This window comes from Quercus robur, chromosome 4, assembly GCF_932294415.1.
Source record: "Quercus robur chromosome 4, dhQueRobu3.1, whole genome shotgun sequence".
Lineage (NCBI taxonomy): Eukaryota > Viridiplantae > Streptophyta > Magnoliopsida > Fagales > Fagaceae > Quercus > Quercus robur.
Genome location: NC_065537.1, coordinates 43,264,058 through 43,281,500, shown reverse-complemented (window position 1 = coordinate 43,281,500; position 17,443 = coordinate 43,264,058). Strand labels below are relative to the sequence as shown.

The 17,443-nt window shown below is 35.2% G+C and overlaps 2 protein-coding genes across 2 annotated transcripts; both read right to left on the bottom strand.

Annotated features, from left to right (window-relative positions):
* Positions 1–774: 774 nt before the first annotated feature.
* Positions 775–6,174, bottom strand: LOC126721969 (cyclic dof factor 1-like). Its single transcript, XM_050425109.1, has 2 exons — positions 5,831–6,174; positions 775–2,384 (listed from the first exon to the last, which is right to left on the bottom strand). The coding sequence occupies exons 1-2, from the start codon at positions 5,960–5,962 to the stop codon at positions 1,032–1,034; spliced, it is 1,485 nt and encodes a 494-aa protein (XP_050281066.1). The 5' UTR covers positions 5,963–6,174; the 3' UTR covers positions 775–1,031.
* A 4,155-nt stretch (positions 6,175–10,329) lies between these two features.
* On the bottom strand, positions 10,330–17,074 carry LOC126721966 (phospholipid-transporting ATPase 1). Its single transcript, XM_050425107.1, has 7 exons — positions 14,700–17,074; positions 14,300–14,606; positions 13,121–13,829; positions 12,903–13,026; positions 12,574–12,793; positions 11,627–12,085; positions 10,330–10,799 (listed from the first exon to the last, which is right to left on the bottom strand). The coding sequence occupies exons 1-7, from the start codon at positions 16,330–16,332 to the stop codon at positions 10,580–10,582; spliced, it is 3,672 nt and encodes a 1,223-aa protein (XP_050281064.1). The 5' UTR covers positions 16,333–17,074; the 3' UTR covers positions 10,330–10,579.
* Between the last annotated feature and the right edge of the window lie 369 nt (positions 17,075–17,443).

Here is a 17,443-nt window from a genome sequence, read left to right as displayed (position 1 = left end):
AATAGGAAGATTATCCTTCTTACAGCAAAGAGACTCTTTAAAGACTAGGGAGTGTTTTGCAACAGTATGAGCAAAAAGACTATGATATATAAAATGCAAGTCATATATATGTATAGATACATATATGAGTGTAATCATATGCTCTCTACTTTAAACCTACAGGTAAATAGGTAGTTTCTAGTATTCCTGCTAGCTTTGAGGATAATACAAAACAGCCTATAAAAACTCAAGTTCAAACTCTCATTTCAGTCTGACAGACACTCACAAATTATAAGTGGTTGGTAGAAAATCCATTATTAAGAGATACAGCAACAAGTGTTTCTCAACAACCCAGAAAATACATAAAGAGCTCCACAGTGTAGAAAGAGAGAAGGAAACAAACAAACGAAAAAAGGCAAAGAAGACCTAGTGCCTTGATGTTTATTGCTATGGATTCAGAAAACCATACCTTGGAAATTTGAGTTAGAGTTCTCCTCAAAATGAGGACCTTGAACTCTGATAATTCTCTTCTTTCAAGGAATTACACATCAGATGCATTTATCCTTCAATCTATAACTTGAAGTCGTAAGATTCGAACAATTGGCCTTCACCACCAATTATAGTGTCAAAACTCAAGCAAAAGTCACAAATATTGAATGTTAGTAGTGATGTAAATGCCCTTTATCTATGACGAAGCCCAACAAATAGCTGAAATTCTCTCCAACTACTTTACTGGAGAGTTAGATCTTTGCCTACTAGACAAGAGGAAGCAAGCGTTTATTGAATATCAAGAAATGACCAAAAGGGGCTACTTACTTCCCAAATAGATCTTCCCACATCTATATCGAACTGGTTATCAAGATTACACAAGTAAGAGGGCCTCCAGGGCGACTGCACTCTTCTAAAACAATATTAACTCATGATGTAGCCATAACATACACAAAAATGACAGCATGCCCTGTGCACTTCATAATACAACACAGGTTTCCTTGGTCCTTTTAATGACCACCAAAACATAAAGATAATTTCTACATTTTAAAACTCCACAATTTTTAAGTACTTTCTCGGAAAGATTGGGAGCGAGAAAAAGCTGCTGGATTTGCTTGTAAAACCTGATCAGTATCTGATGTATGGGAAGTGGCGTCTGATTTGGATTGGAAAGCTTTAAATATACCACCTTTGATGATGGGCTTGTCCTTATCAGGCCTAATACCCAACGTAGACCATATGGAACTCTTTGCAGCCTCTTCTGGGTCATCAATTCTCAGTGTCTTAGGTACCCAAAGATTCTGTTCCATTGTGTCTTCAATTTGTGAATTTGCATCCCTTGAATGTTTTCCCAAGATCAGTGAGCTATTACCTGAACAGCTGTTGTTGCTGGTAGAAGATGAAGCTGATGAGCTGCCAGTAGATCCAACCAATGGTGTATTCCAATTCCTCGTATCCCAGCTTGGAATGCAACCCCAGTACGAGGCAGGTAGAAATGGGAATGTAATACTTGGTGCAGAAAAGCCAGGAACTGGCACCACAGGTGTAGAACTCATATGAGTACTATTAGAGATACAGTTATTGAGTCCAAACATCATTGTATGCCAACCTTGGTTCCAATGGTAAGCCCATTGGGGAACAGGGTAACACTGCAGTGTATGCATTGGATTGAAATTTCTGCAATGTCCAGGCAAACCATCTGGCTTGAATTCCTTTACTGAAAATTCACTTTCCTCAGAAGTAACAGCTGCCAAGAAAGAGCCAGATGATAAGGGCTCCTCACTATTATCCTCAACAACTGAAGACCCAATTTCAACACTTCCCTTCTGCTCTTTGAGATTAAGCACATTTGCCATGGATTCACATAGAGGAGCATCTTTGCTAAACTTTAGGATTTCCCCAGTTCCCTTTGAGAAGGAAGGAAGTCCTGTACATGAGTGATGCTGACTGCTGGCAGAGGTAAGGGTGTCTGCTCTGGTGACTGATACTACATTAGGGGGCACCACTACCTGATGGCACTGTGAAGATGAATGCTTATTCTTGCGCCTTCCAGCCCCAACAGGAACATTTCTAATTGTTCCCCCAGCTGTCCAATATCTCTGGCATTTCCTGCAAAAGTATCTAGGTTGGTTTACATTATAATTATTGAAGTAGCAAAACTTCGTCTCCAAGCTATTGCAACGAGGACAAGGGAGGATCTTGTTTGGCCTCTTTAAAACCTTCTCTTGCTCACCAATTTCACTGTTAGTAACTTGGTCTTCCTCAGATTTTTTATCAACATTGGCCTCATTCTCCAGTGGATGATTTTGGCACTTGATATCTTCTTGATTATCTAAACCAGAAGGAATATCCCCCTTGCAAGGCTTTTCGATGAGATGCTCATCCACTTCTGCCTTTGTTGTTGCTTCACATTCATACTGAAATTGAACATAACAATTGGAGATACAACTCAATCACTTAAATTGCCAGAAGCAAATATTCTCATTAATCCAGCATCTAAAAGACAATTTTGGTATTAAAGGTGGAGTCTTAAACCTCAATCAGGCATGTAGTAACACAAACAGTTGATGTATTAGAAAATGGCTAAATCTAGCATGCGTTATTCCATATCTTAACTTGAATCTAAATTCTTCAATAAAAAAACAACAGAGATAATTAGAAAAATATAAACAGTGACATTAAAATAAAGGCACGCAATTAACTGCAGATAATTTTATTTCACAGCACACAAGCATGAATCTACACTAACCAAACTTTAAACCCCAAATTTGCAGTACAATTCCAAACCACCCAATATCAAAAATCCATATTTTTTTCAATTTTGAGTCCAATGATGTTACTTAGATTCATAGTTGAATTATATATTATTAGTCCATAACAAAGTTGTTGAACTCTATCACATACTGCTTTTAGTAAATTTACATATCTTTTAATCTTAAGAGTGGTAGATTACAAATGAGAAAGAGAATTTCTCTCTTTAGTAGGTGAGTTGTTGTCTTTGACTTATCAGTAGGTGAAATAAATTAGCTTCAAATGTGAATTTTATTGGCTAAAATGTATCTTCAATTGTTAGGACCAAAAGAAGCTGAAACATGTGAAAACGCCCTAACCAGAATGGATTGCCAATCAGCACACAGGGTGGTCCAATCGATAATCTAATCCTGCTTCGAAGTGCCACTCAGGCACTTGATGCTCCAATGGCTCCAAATCTTAGGCTAAGCTCCTCGTGTAATTCTAACACATGCTTGAATTGATTAAAGCATGTGTATATTAGTTAGTTCAAGAGTTAATTTCAATTAGTTAGGACTAGTGCACACATAACACATTAATCACGTGTACATTCATTAAAGCACATGCCTAATTAGTGAGCCAATAAGGAGCCATGTGTAGACAATAAGGCATAGTTTTATAGAAAAATGAAGGTAATCTCCAATTGCCATAATGAAGAATAATCCAATTGTTACTTAGTTTTCTTGTTATCTCTCTCTAGTCCTTTTATTTCTCTTGAAAGTAGAGAACCCCTTGAAGTATTCTCATTCTTGGAAGTGGCGAGTCTCTCAAAGTAGTCACATTCATACAATCCATCAACATCTTCATGCAAACCATCAAATAATTCCATACAAACAATCACCCTAGAGTGCGTCCATCCATCCTAACACTCATACCAAAGACACCATTTGAAACATCCTATATTTGAAACCCTAAGGCTCTCAAAAGTCAAACCCAAAACCCTAGCATTTCCTATTCAAGAACCAACTTGAATCATCTCAAGAACCCTTAATCACAATCGGGTTCCTTACAATTGGTATCAGAGCAATGATCCACAATGGACAAAGGGACAAGAATGTCACAACTTACCGAATCCGTAGAAAGCCACCAAAAATCCATTGATGCCATCAGCAACTGTCTTGATGAGATCCAAGCAGCCTTGGTGCCCTCATTAGAGATTGAGGAGTCCAAAGACAAGAACAAGTGGCAGGAAAAGGTCTTGCTCCATATCTACCAAAGCCCATCAAGATTGAGTTCCCAGGATTCTTGTGAGAAGATACTTATTGTCGAATACAACACCCCTGAACATCAAAGGATTCTTATGGCCTCCTTTCACACAGAGGAGGCCTTGGTGTGGATCCAAGACAAGGAGGAATTGGGCTTATTCATGAGCTGGGAGGCATTTGTAAAAGCCTTACAAACTCAACTTGGATCAATGGCCTATGATGATAAAATGGAAGCTCTTACAAGATTAAGACAAATATCAGCAGTAGCCAATTACAAGGAACAATTCAAGGCTCTTTTCAACCAAATCAAGGGTCTTTCAAAGGGGCACAAATTGAGCTGCTTCCTAAGTGGCTTAAAAGATGGAAGTGTTGCTACCTGTTAGGATGATGAATCATCTTTCATCAAATGCCACTTTGGCCCTTGCCAAGATTTCTTATGTACCAAGAAGGCTATCAAGGCACCACAAGATTCAGGAAAGCCTCCCATCTAAGAGTGACCTTTTCATAGAACGAAATCTCGAGATACCCATCCAAAAGATTTCCTAGGCACAAATGGAAGACAGATGTAGGAAGAGGTTGTGCTACAATTGTGACAAAAAATGAACATTGTCACACGTGCAAGGCTCTGAAGTTTCTTTTGATAGAAGGGGACCAAACATATTCAAGAGCATAAGAGGTAGCCTATGTTCAAGAATCAGATAGAGATAAAAGAAATGTCTTCAATGATGAGAATGGAGACATTTAGCGGTACATTACCACTTCCTCACCTTTGGGCAAGGTGCATTAAGGGGAGGGCAATTTTAGGAACCCAAGAGAAGCTAAAACAAGTGAAAAAGCCATAACCAGAATGGACTACCAATTGGCACATAGAGTGGTCCAATCAGCAATCCAATACTGCCTCAACGTGTCGATCGACACTTTATGCTCCAATGGCTCCCAAATTTTGGGTTAAGCTCATCCTAATTTCCATACACAAGGGAACCTTGATTGGCCAAAAATGAGCTCATTTGTAATTTTGACACAAGCTTCGATTGATTAAAGCACATGTATTTTAGTTAGTTCAAGAAACCATTTGATACATCCTATACCCGAGTCGCTAAGGTTCTCAATAATCTAAATCCTAGCATTTCCCATCCAAGAACCTACCCGAATCATCTTAGGAACCCTAACTCTAAACGGGTTTCTTACATTCATTTACTTTTATTGGTCTTGTCTCTTTTTTAATTGTTTTGAATTATGGTAAAGGTTGGTTTTCTTTCAAGTATACTAAATAAAGCTTCACCCACCAAGTGTAGTTGTGTGTAGTGAGAGTGGAAGTGAAAGGAATGGTGTGGTGTGTGTGTAGCAAATAGTGTATCTATGTTTTATGTATCAATAAAAAAAATTCTCTTTCATCGAGAACTATTCCGTGTACTCTGATTGATGGTGGCGATACCAATTACAATATATTTTAGAAGATATTCTCTTCCTGAATGTAAAATTTTATTATCCTGACAAGACTTTCACAGTGAAAAATCTCAAACAGTTTCTTCCCAAAAAGTTTCTCTCTCTCTCTCTCTCTCTCTTTTTGACTAGAAGTTAATAACACATCTTTTTTATGTCAAAATTTTCAAACCAAATCTGAATGATTGGCATTTTACACAGATTCAACAAAAAGTGAAACTGAAAGCTTTATTTAGATTAATTAAGAAAAGAATCCAAAACAATGCAAGAATTTATGTTTTCAGCAACAAGTAGAAAATTAAAAAAAAAAAAAAAAAAAAAAAAATCAAATATCAATGAAACACATTCTTCCCACACTGACCAAGTGACAAAAATAACAAAACCCAAGTTGCTATAAATGGAAACAAAACTGGAATTTGAATTACCATGAGTGGAGGAATTGACGGAGTGGGACAGTCAGAGTCGGAGAGTTGAAGAGAAACTGACGGAATCTGAGAGTCAGTCAACGGAATATTACTACCGAAGAGCTTAATGGCCGGATCTCCCAGTTGAGACATGCACTCCTACAACCAATGAAACAGAATAACAGAAACACACACTTCCTGAGGTTTTAGAAAACTGTCTTTTTTTAAGTTTGAACCCACAACCGGATAAAGAGTAAACATCTTCCTCTTTCTTTTTCTTTTTCATTTTTAAAAAAAGAAAATTTGAAATTAAATTAATTTCATAATCAGAAAGAATCTGGCAAATTGTCCACTTGTAGTAGAAAAATAAACAAATTAGTACTAAGCTGAACAACTTGGCAATTAAGAGAAGGTCTACGTGCACAAACAATTTGACGAAAATTTGTTGGGATAGATTATTAGTGATCCATAAAAAAGATAATATCAATAATGAGCGCAGAGAAAATCCAATGAAAGTTGTGTAAAAAAAAAAATTGACAAATTTTTTTACTTGACAAGTAGACAAGATGATGAAGAGGGGGTTTGTATTTTTTTTTTTAAAAAAAATAGGAAATAAATTTTCTTTAAATGTATTTCATCATTTTATATTTATTTATTTATTATTTAAAATTTTGGGTGGGTAACTGGGAAGTCAGGTTGGCGGTGGTGCCGGCAGGAATATGAATCAGAGCATAAAGGGAGTTTCTTTTGGGCCACATGTTAAAGTGGTGGCTGAGGAGTGAAGATCAACATCATTTTAATTAGGAAAAAGTCTCTATACACACCGAATAAAAAAATTATTATTTAAAAAAAAATGGTTAGCAGTAGGTAAATATATATATATATATATATATAGTGAGACTCATATTAAAATTTGTAAAAATTTATTAATTCAACTGATGTAATATTGCTCTTTTTTTTTCTCTCTCTCTCTTTTGTGAGGAAAAGTAGCAATGCTTTTTAATTTGATTGAATGCCTTAACTTGTTGGATAACTTTATAGTCACACCAATTTTTACAAAATATTTCATAAAAGTTAATAAATTGTTAATAATAAATATTAAAGTACTGTTTGCAACAAGTCTATATAAAAACCAATATATTTGAAAATTGCTTTAAGAATTGGAGTGCCAGTAATATTATTAATTTGTGAGAGGGGGAAAGGGCAAAACTGCACCTGGGCTGGGAGGAAATTGATATTGTCATGACATGAGTCATGGCCCTCCTGTCTTTTGGACTATTATCATATGACAATTTTTATTTTTATTTTTTTTGTAAAAGGAAAAATTTGAAAAATTCCTTCAATTCTTTTTTTGATACAGTATATTACGAAAGAAAAGATGCAGATTTTTCAAATTTCAGCACAATCCACTTTCAACAGATTGGAATTTGGAATAAAAGATCAGCAAAAGGAATAAAGAAATTAAACAAACTCAGTAGCCATGTTTGATATTTGAAATTTAACTGGAAAAGTTATTGGGCAAGAGAAATGATGACCTTGATTGGGCCTAGTATGCAGTACGGTCCAAGGTAACAAATATTTATCCTTTTTAACATAATTTACTTTCTCTTTTTTTTTCTTTTTTTGATAGCCTTAACATAATTTACTTGGTCTTATGCCTTTTCCCATTGTGGCAACATTTGTTTTTCATTAGATATGATAGGATTTAAAACTCATAGAGTCTTGCTTAATTGTATTTTATCATAAAATCAAAATATTAATAAATTTCGTTTCTGAGTGAACGGAATAGAAATCAATGCATCTCTTATTTGACAAAAAAATATTTTAGCAATTGATTGAACTAAAACCTACTTTTAATACTCTTTTTAACTTTTATAATATAGGAACATATGTAATCAACTATTTTTGTTTGTTCTTTCTAAAAAAAAATCTATTTTAATTTGTTACACAAAAAATATCAATGAAAAATTAAGAACTTTTGATGCCTTTTCCTAGTGTCTCAATGCAACAAACTCTTATAGTATTATCAATCAATATAATGTTCTTTTTATCAATATTGTAATGAATACTCATAATTCTTATAGTATTATCAACCATTGAGTCATAAACATTATATTGAAATTGCAGGAGAGTACATGTTATGTCGTTCATTTTCTTTATTTGCTCTTCCAAGACAAACCCATACCATAAGTGATATATTCATAATGGACACTTGGAAGAATAATTATAGTGTCATCCCCACATCTAACACTACAATTAATATTTTTTGAGGGAATATATGGCGCAAAATTAGACTCCAATTATAGATTCTAGTTAGATTTTCAAACCTATAAAAGAAAAATCTAAGGTTGAAAAAAAAATAATGAAAGAAATAATTTTAATAGAAGAGTTTAATAAATAACATTATTTTCACATTTGAAATGGGAAATTTTTTTGGATAAAATAAGTGCAAATTCCTATTGTAATAACTTATTTTTCTCTTGGAAAGCTGTATATAAGGAATAAAATATAAGAATAATTACATAATGATTTCAAAAGACTAATATTGTTTTCCAGTTAAACTTTGAATTCACAAGTTCATTTAAAGTTTATAGTATTTTGTGGGTTTCAGTTAGTTCAACTGGTAAATTTTTTTATGGTTAAATAAGAGATTTGAGATTCAATCCCTGCCTAGACCAAAAACTAATTGGTGTCTTCGTCTGATGATAAAGAATTATCATCAAGAGTGGATGCCATATTCTGAAACTCTCTAAAAAGAAAAGAAGTCTATAGTATTTTAAAATATTATAATTTGATCATTATGTTATTCTATATTAATTAAAATATCATAATTCACAGATATACTTAAGGTTTGTCAAACTAGAATAAATCTTTTCATGCAAATAGAATATGAAACTTTGATTTTTTTTTTTTTTTAATTTAAAGAAAAAATTATAAATGAGTATTCATGGGTAAACAAGCACATAATAGATGAATGATGTATAACACATATGTGTTTTTTTGTGTGGATTTTCTATACTAAATATTGTATAGTATTTTTTTTTTTTTTTGAATAATAAATATTGTATAGTATTCATATGAATGGACTTTTATTATTCAAATTAATCTCAAGTACTTGCGTGCATGTGTATGCGTGCACATGTGCGTTGCTTATAAATTTTCCTTATCCCCTTGAAGTCAAATCCTCACTCCGTCATTGATTACATGTGCCTTCCAATTATCTACCTCTATGATAATGAACTACTGCATTTTCTTAAGGAGTGGATTTTCTATACTAAAATATTGCATAGTATTCATATAAATGGACTTTTATTATTCAAATTAATCTCAAGTACTTACGTGCAGGTGTGTGCATGCATATGTGCGTCATTTATAAGTTTACCTTGTCCCTTTAAAGTCAAATCCTGACTCTGTCACTGATTACGTATGTCTCCCAATTATCTCCTATGATAATGAACTATTGCATTTATTTAAAGGAGTGTATTTTTGTTCCAATATTTTGAAGAGATTAGAGATTTTTAATGAGTATTCATTCTTTTAGTGCAAGCCTAGATTAAAACCCAAATTTGATATAACTTTTTAGCTTTATGCAAGCTTCTCTTTTTACCAAGAACAAAAATTCTTTCCCAAGTCATTCTCTCTTGGTCATGTCAATTTATTGACCTTACACCCTCGTCATCTTCTCAGTCTTCCACTCTCTCTATCTATTATGAAACTCGAATTCCTTATATTTCTCACCATGTTACCAACCAATTAAAAAAAGAAAGTCCAATACGGTTAGCTAGAAAAATGGCTTTGAAAAGTATAGCTTGGAGTTGAAAAGTTGCATTAGACAAGGTCTCTCTTGAAAATGAACAGAGACAGGCCAAAGATATCAAGGTTCTCGATGAGAAGGGATTTAGGTGTTTGACTTTTGGGAGAGACTGATTATTTGATTCTTAAGTAACATTGCTGTTTTGGGAATTTTAAACGTGAACGAAAAATTAACAAAACATCTATGCTTTGGACAGAACCATCCAAACTGTTCTGACCCGCAAATGGTTCTACAAATTTACCTGTTGAGCCATTGAGTTGAGAATTTTAACAATAATTTGACTAGAACAGTTTTAGGGGGTGTGTTGAACCATTACAATGATTACAAAGACCAGCTCATGGTCGGCGGTCCAGGCCGTTAGATTTTTCAAACACTGGTCCTAACATATTAAAGGCGGCTTTTGAACCTTTCTTAGAAAGTTGGAGTGGTATGCACGAAAGTTTTTTTTAGAAAGCTAACATCAAAAACCTGTAAATCAATCACTCAAAGCAAGGAAGCTGCATTGAGGACAAAACTGGGGCCAACCTAAACCTGTCTGATGCATGCTGATTTGAGAAACCATAAAGTAAAACTATTAGGCTACTAATAAGGTTATTATCTCACTATAAATGAAATCATCTGCTGCAATAATAGAAAACCAGAACCCGGCTCTCGCTTACTCAAAACAAAAAAAAAAATCCCCGCATCAAGGAAAGACAAGGTGAAATTCGTATCAAAATCTTTCTTGATAAAATTCTTGTAACAAGTGTCTAATTTTTCTGTACTAAAAAAACGCTAATTTACATTGGATAACTCGATTGATACAACAGAACAAAATACAACATGTTAGAAAAAATCTATCCTTCGGATAGCAAACAATAAAAATCCGGCAACTAAGAGAGATACTCTGAAGCAGCCTAAAGAATAGGATACTTTACAAAAGAAAAGAATATGCAAAAAGGAACAAAATCATCTTGTCATCTCCGTTGAGGACCCAGGATAGCATTCATTTCTATTTGTACATCTCCAACCTCCCTCAGATTCCCAAACTTCTCAGCTTCTCTTGCGATCTGAACATCGCAAGGACTATAATATTGATAAAGGTATTTTACAACAAAACGAGGAATTAGGCCTACTATGACACTTGCAAGCAAGCATAACCAAAACGTTGCAGTTTTCGCGACTTCAAAAATTGCCCTGTCAAAGCACATTGGAGTTGCAAACATCAATCTCTATTTGAAAAGGGGAAATTTCACAAATTTAGAGGGTTTTTCAGTCATGATTTCTATTTCCTCTTTGGTCAGAATCACAGAACTGACATTCAACACATGATGTGGGAAGCACAAAGAAACATTTATTTTTATTTAGTTTTATTTTATTTTCAAATTCAATTGTATTTTTATAAGGTTATTAGTATTTTTTTTTTAATTAAATTTCCTAGCCAATGTTATCTTTGTAATTCAATATTTGAGTTTTCCTTAATTTCCTAGTCAATGTCATTTTTGTAATTCAAAATTTGAGTTTTCCCAAGTATAATATTGTAAGTTAGAATTAGGTTTAGTCCTAATAGTCTAAATAGGCATTTTATTGTACTCCTATTAAGACAGCTTACAGTTTGAATGATGAATTAAATTTCTATTGGAAATTTTCCAATGGTCTAGCATTGACCTTAGCCATCCCTAGGTGCTGACTCCTACAGGGGTCTCTCTAGTGTTGACTTCAAGCAAAGCCTAGGTGCTGACTCCTAGGTTATCAATTCTTTATTTTTCAATTCTTTAATTTTCGTTTTGCATTGTTTTGATTTTTCCTACATCAAATTGTTAAGAACTATGTTCATAGTTCAACAAAATGAGTATGCGTAACTTTTATTGCTAACAACTGTGTTCTTAGTTTAACAAAATGAGTACACGTGTTAACTTTCTTTTTGAGAAGTGAATATACACGTATTCAGAAAAAAGAGTGAGTATACACTTAATTATGTACTTTTAGAAAGAAAGATGGTGTATTAAGATAAGAGCGCTTACCAGTAACCAATAAGAAAGGGTAAAGCATCAATGACAATGACACAAATGAAAGTAGCAATTATAGAACCCCAAATAACTGCATGAGTAGTCCAAGTCCACCTGATAACGTCAATGGCCAAGTGTAGATTAACCAATATAACCACTGCAAGTATCCAAAGATCTCCTAGACTTGATATATCAATGCTACTACCCCAATATGCTAAGAGAGGGATAAAGAAGATAGCTACACTTTGCCAGAAAGTGTCAACCATTGTTAGCCAAAACAACTTTGCGTTGTAGCACTCATGCCTTTGCCCAGCCCCATAAAGCTGAGGATACTTTAGAAGAGTCCTCCTACTTAGGTCCTTGTCAAGAATTCCAACAACAATAGTAGGCAATGAAGTATAGATTATAGAATACAACATGCTGCTCCATTCATTAATTGCAGTTGTCAAGGTGAAAGCAGTAAAGAGCACAAACCTACACAGAGCATGTGAAACATTAGCGATTGTGATAATAAGAAAATATAGATTTGATTAATTAGGTTAAATTGTCTTCTTCCTTCTTTTTTTAAGAAGTTCAATTTGAACCAACTTCCCTAGGAAGTAATTCAAATTTGAATAACAAAATCATATGATCATTTTGGAGAGACATCTAGATTTGACTACAAGAAGAATCAAAATTAAATTTATCTTCAGCTATATAACTTCTAGCTCAAAAAGTAGTAAAATAAAAGACCTAGCAAGCATGATTGGAAACACAACCATACAAAACAAATTTTCCCCGAAGAGAGTGTGTGAGAAAGTAAGAGAGCCAAAACATTGTTCAGGCTCATGTGGAGACTGAAATCAAGGGCTGCACAACAAACTCCAATAGATTTAACCAGCTAACTCAGATGCATATTCATGAATACAGAATCATTATAAAGCAAAAATCAAAGCATATACAATTGTGAAAATCGTACTCACCAAAATAATATAAAAACCATCACTGCATTCCTGTAAAAGTTATATAATATCATGTAGCCCATCCGCTGGTAATTCCAATGCCCATGGACCAATAAAAGGGGAACTAAGAATCTGAACTGCCCCATTGAAAAATCTGATGCCATTACAGCTTGCCTACCCTCTTGGCCACTGATTCCAACTCCCACATCAGCCATTTGGATCATTGAAACATCATTGGCACCTGTTAGTGGTCCAAGTAGAATTTCAGTAATAAACATCAGTACGTAAGCAGTAACAAGTGCATTCTATTTTCTATATGTTTGAGAGCATAAGATATTGATCTAACATACCGTCCCCAATGGCAAGTGTCATGTCAGCAGTCCTGTTCTTCACGAGGGCTACTATTCCAGCCTTTTGCAATGGAGCCACTCGACAACATAGCACCACAGAACATTTACTAGCCAGTTGAAAGAGCTGCAACTCAAAATGAGTAAGCTACATCAGCATATGAGACATCAACAAGAACTAGAAAAGAAAAGGACAACCATGTAGGTTTACAAATGCTTACCTTTTCTTCAAGTTCACTGTCAAGAATATAAACAAGGCTGGTACCATCAATAATCAAGGCCACTGGAGTTGGACTAGCTTCAGAGCTTCCTCCAGCATTGTCTGTGACCCCATTAACAGTCATGAGCTTCTTAGACATGACAATGGCATCTTCCAAACTCTTTCTACATGACTCTTTAGAATTGTTATTAATTACTATCTGGTCCATCTTGCTTGTCAGGAGCTTGGAGGAGTACCCAATTGATATGGCAGTTTCTTGCTTGTCCCCAGTCAAAACCCATACTTTAATCCCTGCTATTCTGAGAGATTCTATGGCTTCTGGCACCCCTTGTTGCAGTTTATCTTCAATAGCAGAGGCACCCAGTATGCACAGATTGTTCTCAACAGCGCTAGCAACCTTTCGAAGCAAAGCAGCTCTACCAATTACAGCAGTGCTTGCTTCCTCAAAGGAAGAGTGCCACTGCTCGAATTCTGAAGCACTCAGCTGCCGCATCCCAACAACAAGTGTCCTCAAACCCAGTGAGGAGTAATCATGAAGATGGGATTCAGTTGCACGCAGTATGTTCATGTTCAAAGATTTATCTATCACACCAAACATGGATGTGTCAGCACCTTTAACAAAGACTTTCACACTCTTGTCAGGGCAGCCCAATATAACTGACATCCTCTTCCGGTCACTATCAAACTCATGCAAACCCAAAACATTGAACCTGCAGTTGCCATGATGGAGAAATTCATAAAGAAGATATAATAAGGTTTTACCTCTTAAAAGAAGCTACCTATGAATGTGATAAGATAATCACTTGAAAGAGCAATCAAGTATTATTACTACTCTAACCTTCATGTTTACACTGCTATATGATTGAAACAAATTTTCTTTTTTTTTTAAGTTCTGACACAATGCATAACTGAGAGAATTGTTCTACACAAAGAATTTACCTTTAGATGTCAACATTGTACTGAAGTGGAATTTGAAACCACTAATATATCACCCTAAATTCTTTCCTACCTGTTCAAAAGCAGCCAAAAAATTGGCAGCCACACAGCCAATGCTGCTCTAACAATATTAGAGCCACAAAGCCACTTCACTAATCAATTGATGGGGTGGTCCTAGTGGAAGAAGAGGTGCTAAAGAGAAGTTAAGGGAAAAGAAAGGGACAATAGCAGCACATCAAATTACCTTTGCCTTTCTCCTTGAATATCGATAACTATATAGCCAGAGGTTCGTTCTATAAGCATAAAACCGTAGGCAGCAGCAGCATACACCAATGCTTGTTCATCAGGAGACTCCCCTTGGTAATCTATCATCTTCACAGTAGGATCAGCCGTGTCTGTAACAAGAGGCACAATTGTATTGCATGCTGCTAATGCAAGGAAGAAATCATAAACATGTCTGCCTTCTTTTGTGTCATTTCTTCTTTCTGATAATTGTAAAAGTTCTGGGTCAGTCTTTACGTTCATCTTTGGCTTTATGACCTTCCCCTCCACTGATACCAAGTAAGGCAAATATAAGATGAAATTGTTTTGCTAATGTGACAAATCAGAAATATTAAATTTTATAAAAAAAAATATGGTATTACCTTGAACGGAGTATCCAACTGGCTCAATTTGAGATGTAGCACCACTGTAATCTACTCCCCATATGCTTACACGTTGAAATTCCATCTTGTTCTCTGTAAGTGTACCAGTTTTATCCGAGAATACATACTTTATTTGTCCTAAATCTTCATTTATATTCAGAGACCTGCACTGAAATCTTGAATTTGATGCCTCATCATACATTTCGGTATCTCGGATCATAAAGTAAGCCTGACCAACACGAACAAGCTCCATGGAAATGTATAGAGAAATAGGGATCATGATCTGGAACACAATAACTGACATGAGGAATGTGAAAAAAATCTCCCATCCCAATCCATAATAGTTATAGTCTTTATTCCGAGAATAGTCCCATTTTCTGTAATAAGGCAAGTTATTTAACTCTTGCTTGTGGCGCAGCAACCAAGCAAGGGCACAGGCAGAGACAACTGTACACAAAGTAATAAGAAACAAAGAGAGTAAGATGATCTCAATGTTCATATGGGTCTCAAGCCGACTCCTCTTAGATGGAGCTCCTGAGTTGTTGAGCATAGCTTTGGTCTCACGCCCAGCATACACCGCAACCCCAATGCCCCATTCAGTATTCTTGAGCTCACAGCCTCGAAGAATAATATTGGACGGTCCAAGTGACAGCCTCTTCCCATCAACTTCCATGTTTGCATGAAAACCATAAATATTCCTATTCGGTTTCTCACACTTAATCAATCCAGTAACTTTCTCCTTTTCAGGCATCTTAAATAGGGTCTCTTGTTTTGCATACCGAGTCTTCAAATTCGACTCCCCATCCAAATTAACTGTCTGCACATACGCAACTCCAGTCGGGTCACTAGTGGAGAGCAGCACCATATCACAAGGAAGAGTTTCACTTGCATGAATTTTGATGATTTCACCAACTCTGATATCCTTCCATTTTTTTGGTTGGAACTGATTATTAACAAGAACAGATGCTAACCGGTTATTCTCAATTCTGTCTGACCTATGCCGTCTATAGTCCTCATAGGCATCCTTAATCGCCGTAACTGATAGAACAAAGGCCAACGGCAAAACTGAGACTCCCCGGCCAAAAACAGCCAGCTGGGGGAGCTGATTAAGTACAGCAATCACAAGGAAATATATGTATGCAACTCTATGAAATTGTTCAAAAATATTCTTTGGAAAAAAAGTAATAAACGAATACTTGGAAGTCCTTACAGAATTCCCAGCAAATTCAAACTTCTCATTTGTCTTCACAGGATCATTTATATAAATCAACCTTGCATCTTCATCACTAATTTCCTTCTGGGACGCACTAAGCCCTTCAGAATCAGCCCCTCTTGAGCCATGTCTCACCGGCTTGGACCCCAAATCAGCAAAAGTCACTTCCCTAATGGAATTCCCGCCTCCGCCCGAGGCCTTGGAATGAGTGGACAAAATACTTCTTCTTGATGAGGAGGAATTGAGTGTTCCTTCCACACTTGATGAATTCTCAGCTGGGTTTTTTGTTTCCATCCCGGAAAACGATACACGGCGGCCAGAATTGGATTTAAATAGATCTAACAAAACGGGTACAGTGAATAAATCTTGGGTATTAGGAACTCTAGGAGATGGAATCAAAAGGGGACGCTCAGAGGCCATGATCTGAGAGGATCAGAGACCTCCTGAGCTTTACAGAGTCAATAATCAACAAATTCATGAAAGACCCAGATGGTAATTTTCTATTTTGGTAATTACCCAGATGGTAATTTTAACCAAAGTTTACAAATTTTACAACAACAGTAACAGAAATTGAAGAAAACAAGTAAACCCCACAACTACAACACTGGTTGTATATAGGCAAAAAAGACAAAAACCAAACCAATCAAAGGTGTTTAGATAACTATTGTACACAGAAGAATCTAGAGAAAGTGAGAAACTTTAAAGGTTGTCAGAACTTACTTTTGCTTGTATCCCAGGTCAGGTTAGAGATAGAGGGAGAGTAATATAGGAGAAGAAAGAGCGAAATGAAATACGTAGGGTGTTTTTGTTGTGAGAAAAATGACAATGGTGGTTGTTATACAATGAGCTAGGACGCGTGTTTTTTAAAGACAATAAGAACGAATTGAACAAAGTCAAAGGCATTGTTTTGGAGAGAGAAGACGGAGAATGCAAAGAAAATTGGGGAAGAAGAAGTCTACAATTCGTAATGGGTGGCGACAGCAATAGCATCAACAACAACAACAACAAAAACAAAGTTCCTTTCTTTTTAAATAAATTAAAAAAAATTCTAATTTTGAATAAATAGTAATAATTAATACTAACCAATAGATAAGAAAGAGAAATGTTCTTTTGTTTTGTGTCAAAAGGTCATGTGCGTGTTTGAGTAAAACCAGATATAAGAAAAGAGAAGTCTTTCCAGAGAGAGAGAGAGAGAGAGTTTTCAGACAAAGAAATATGTTAAATCGTAAATGTTCTTCTAGAAGGTCGACTGTTGAACTGTTGTGGATTTTTTTTTTTTTTTTTTATATTGTAATAATCAATTATAAACTAACTCTACAGTATTAGTATTTTGAATTGCTATTAAGAGGTGTCTGACTTTGACCAAGATCATGTGATGAAATGCAGATCTTGTTTGTTTCTTGGACGAGAAATGTATTTGTATTTCCCTCTTTTTGAACAAATTGAATTGAAATTCTCAAAATCTTTATTAGCAGTAGTAGTGCTTCCCATGCTCTTTCCTTTCTTTTTCTTTTTTTTTTTTCATTATGAT

Bases quoted from the DNA above. Each gene is read 5' to 3' on its own strand.
- LOC126721969 (XM_050425109.1), bottom strand. From the start codon at position 5,962: ATGTCTCAACTGGGAGATCCGGCCATTAAGCTCTTCGGTAGTAATATT. The intron at 2,385-5,830 runs GTAATTCAAATT...GTTCAATTTCAG, and splicing joins CGTCAATTCCTCCACTCATG to TATGAATGTGAAGCAACAAC.
- LOC126721966 (XM_050425107.1), bottom strand. From the start codon at position 16,332: ATGGCCTCTGAGCGTCCCCTTTTGATTCCATCTCCTAGAGTTCCTAAT. The intron at 13,830-14,299 runs GTAATTTGATGT...TGGCAACTGCAG, and splicing joins ATTCAAGGAGAAAGGCAAAG to GTTCAATGTTTTGGGTTTGC. The intron at 10,800-11,626 runs GTAAGCGCTCTT...GTGCTTTGACAG, and splicing joins CCCTTTCTTATTGGTTACTG to GGCAATTTTTGAAGTCGCGA.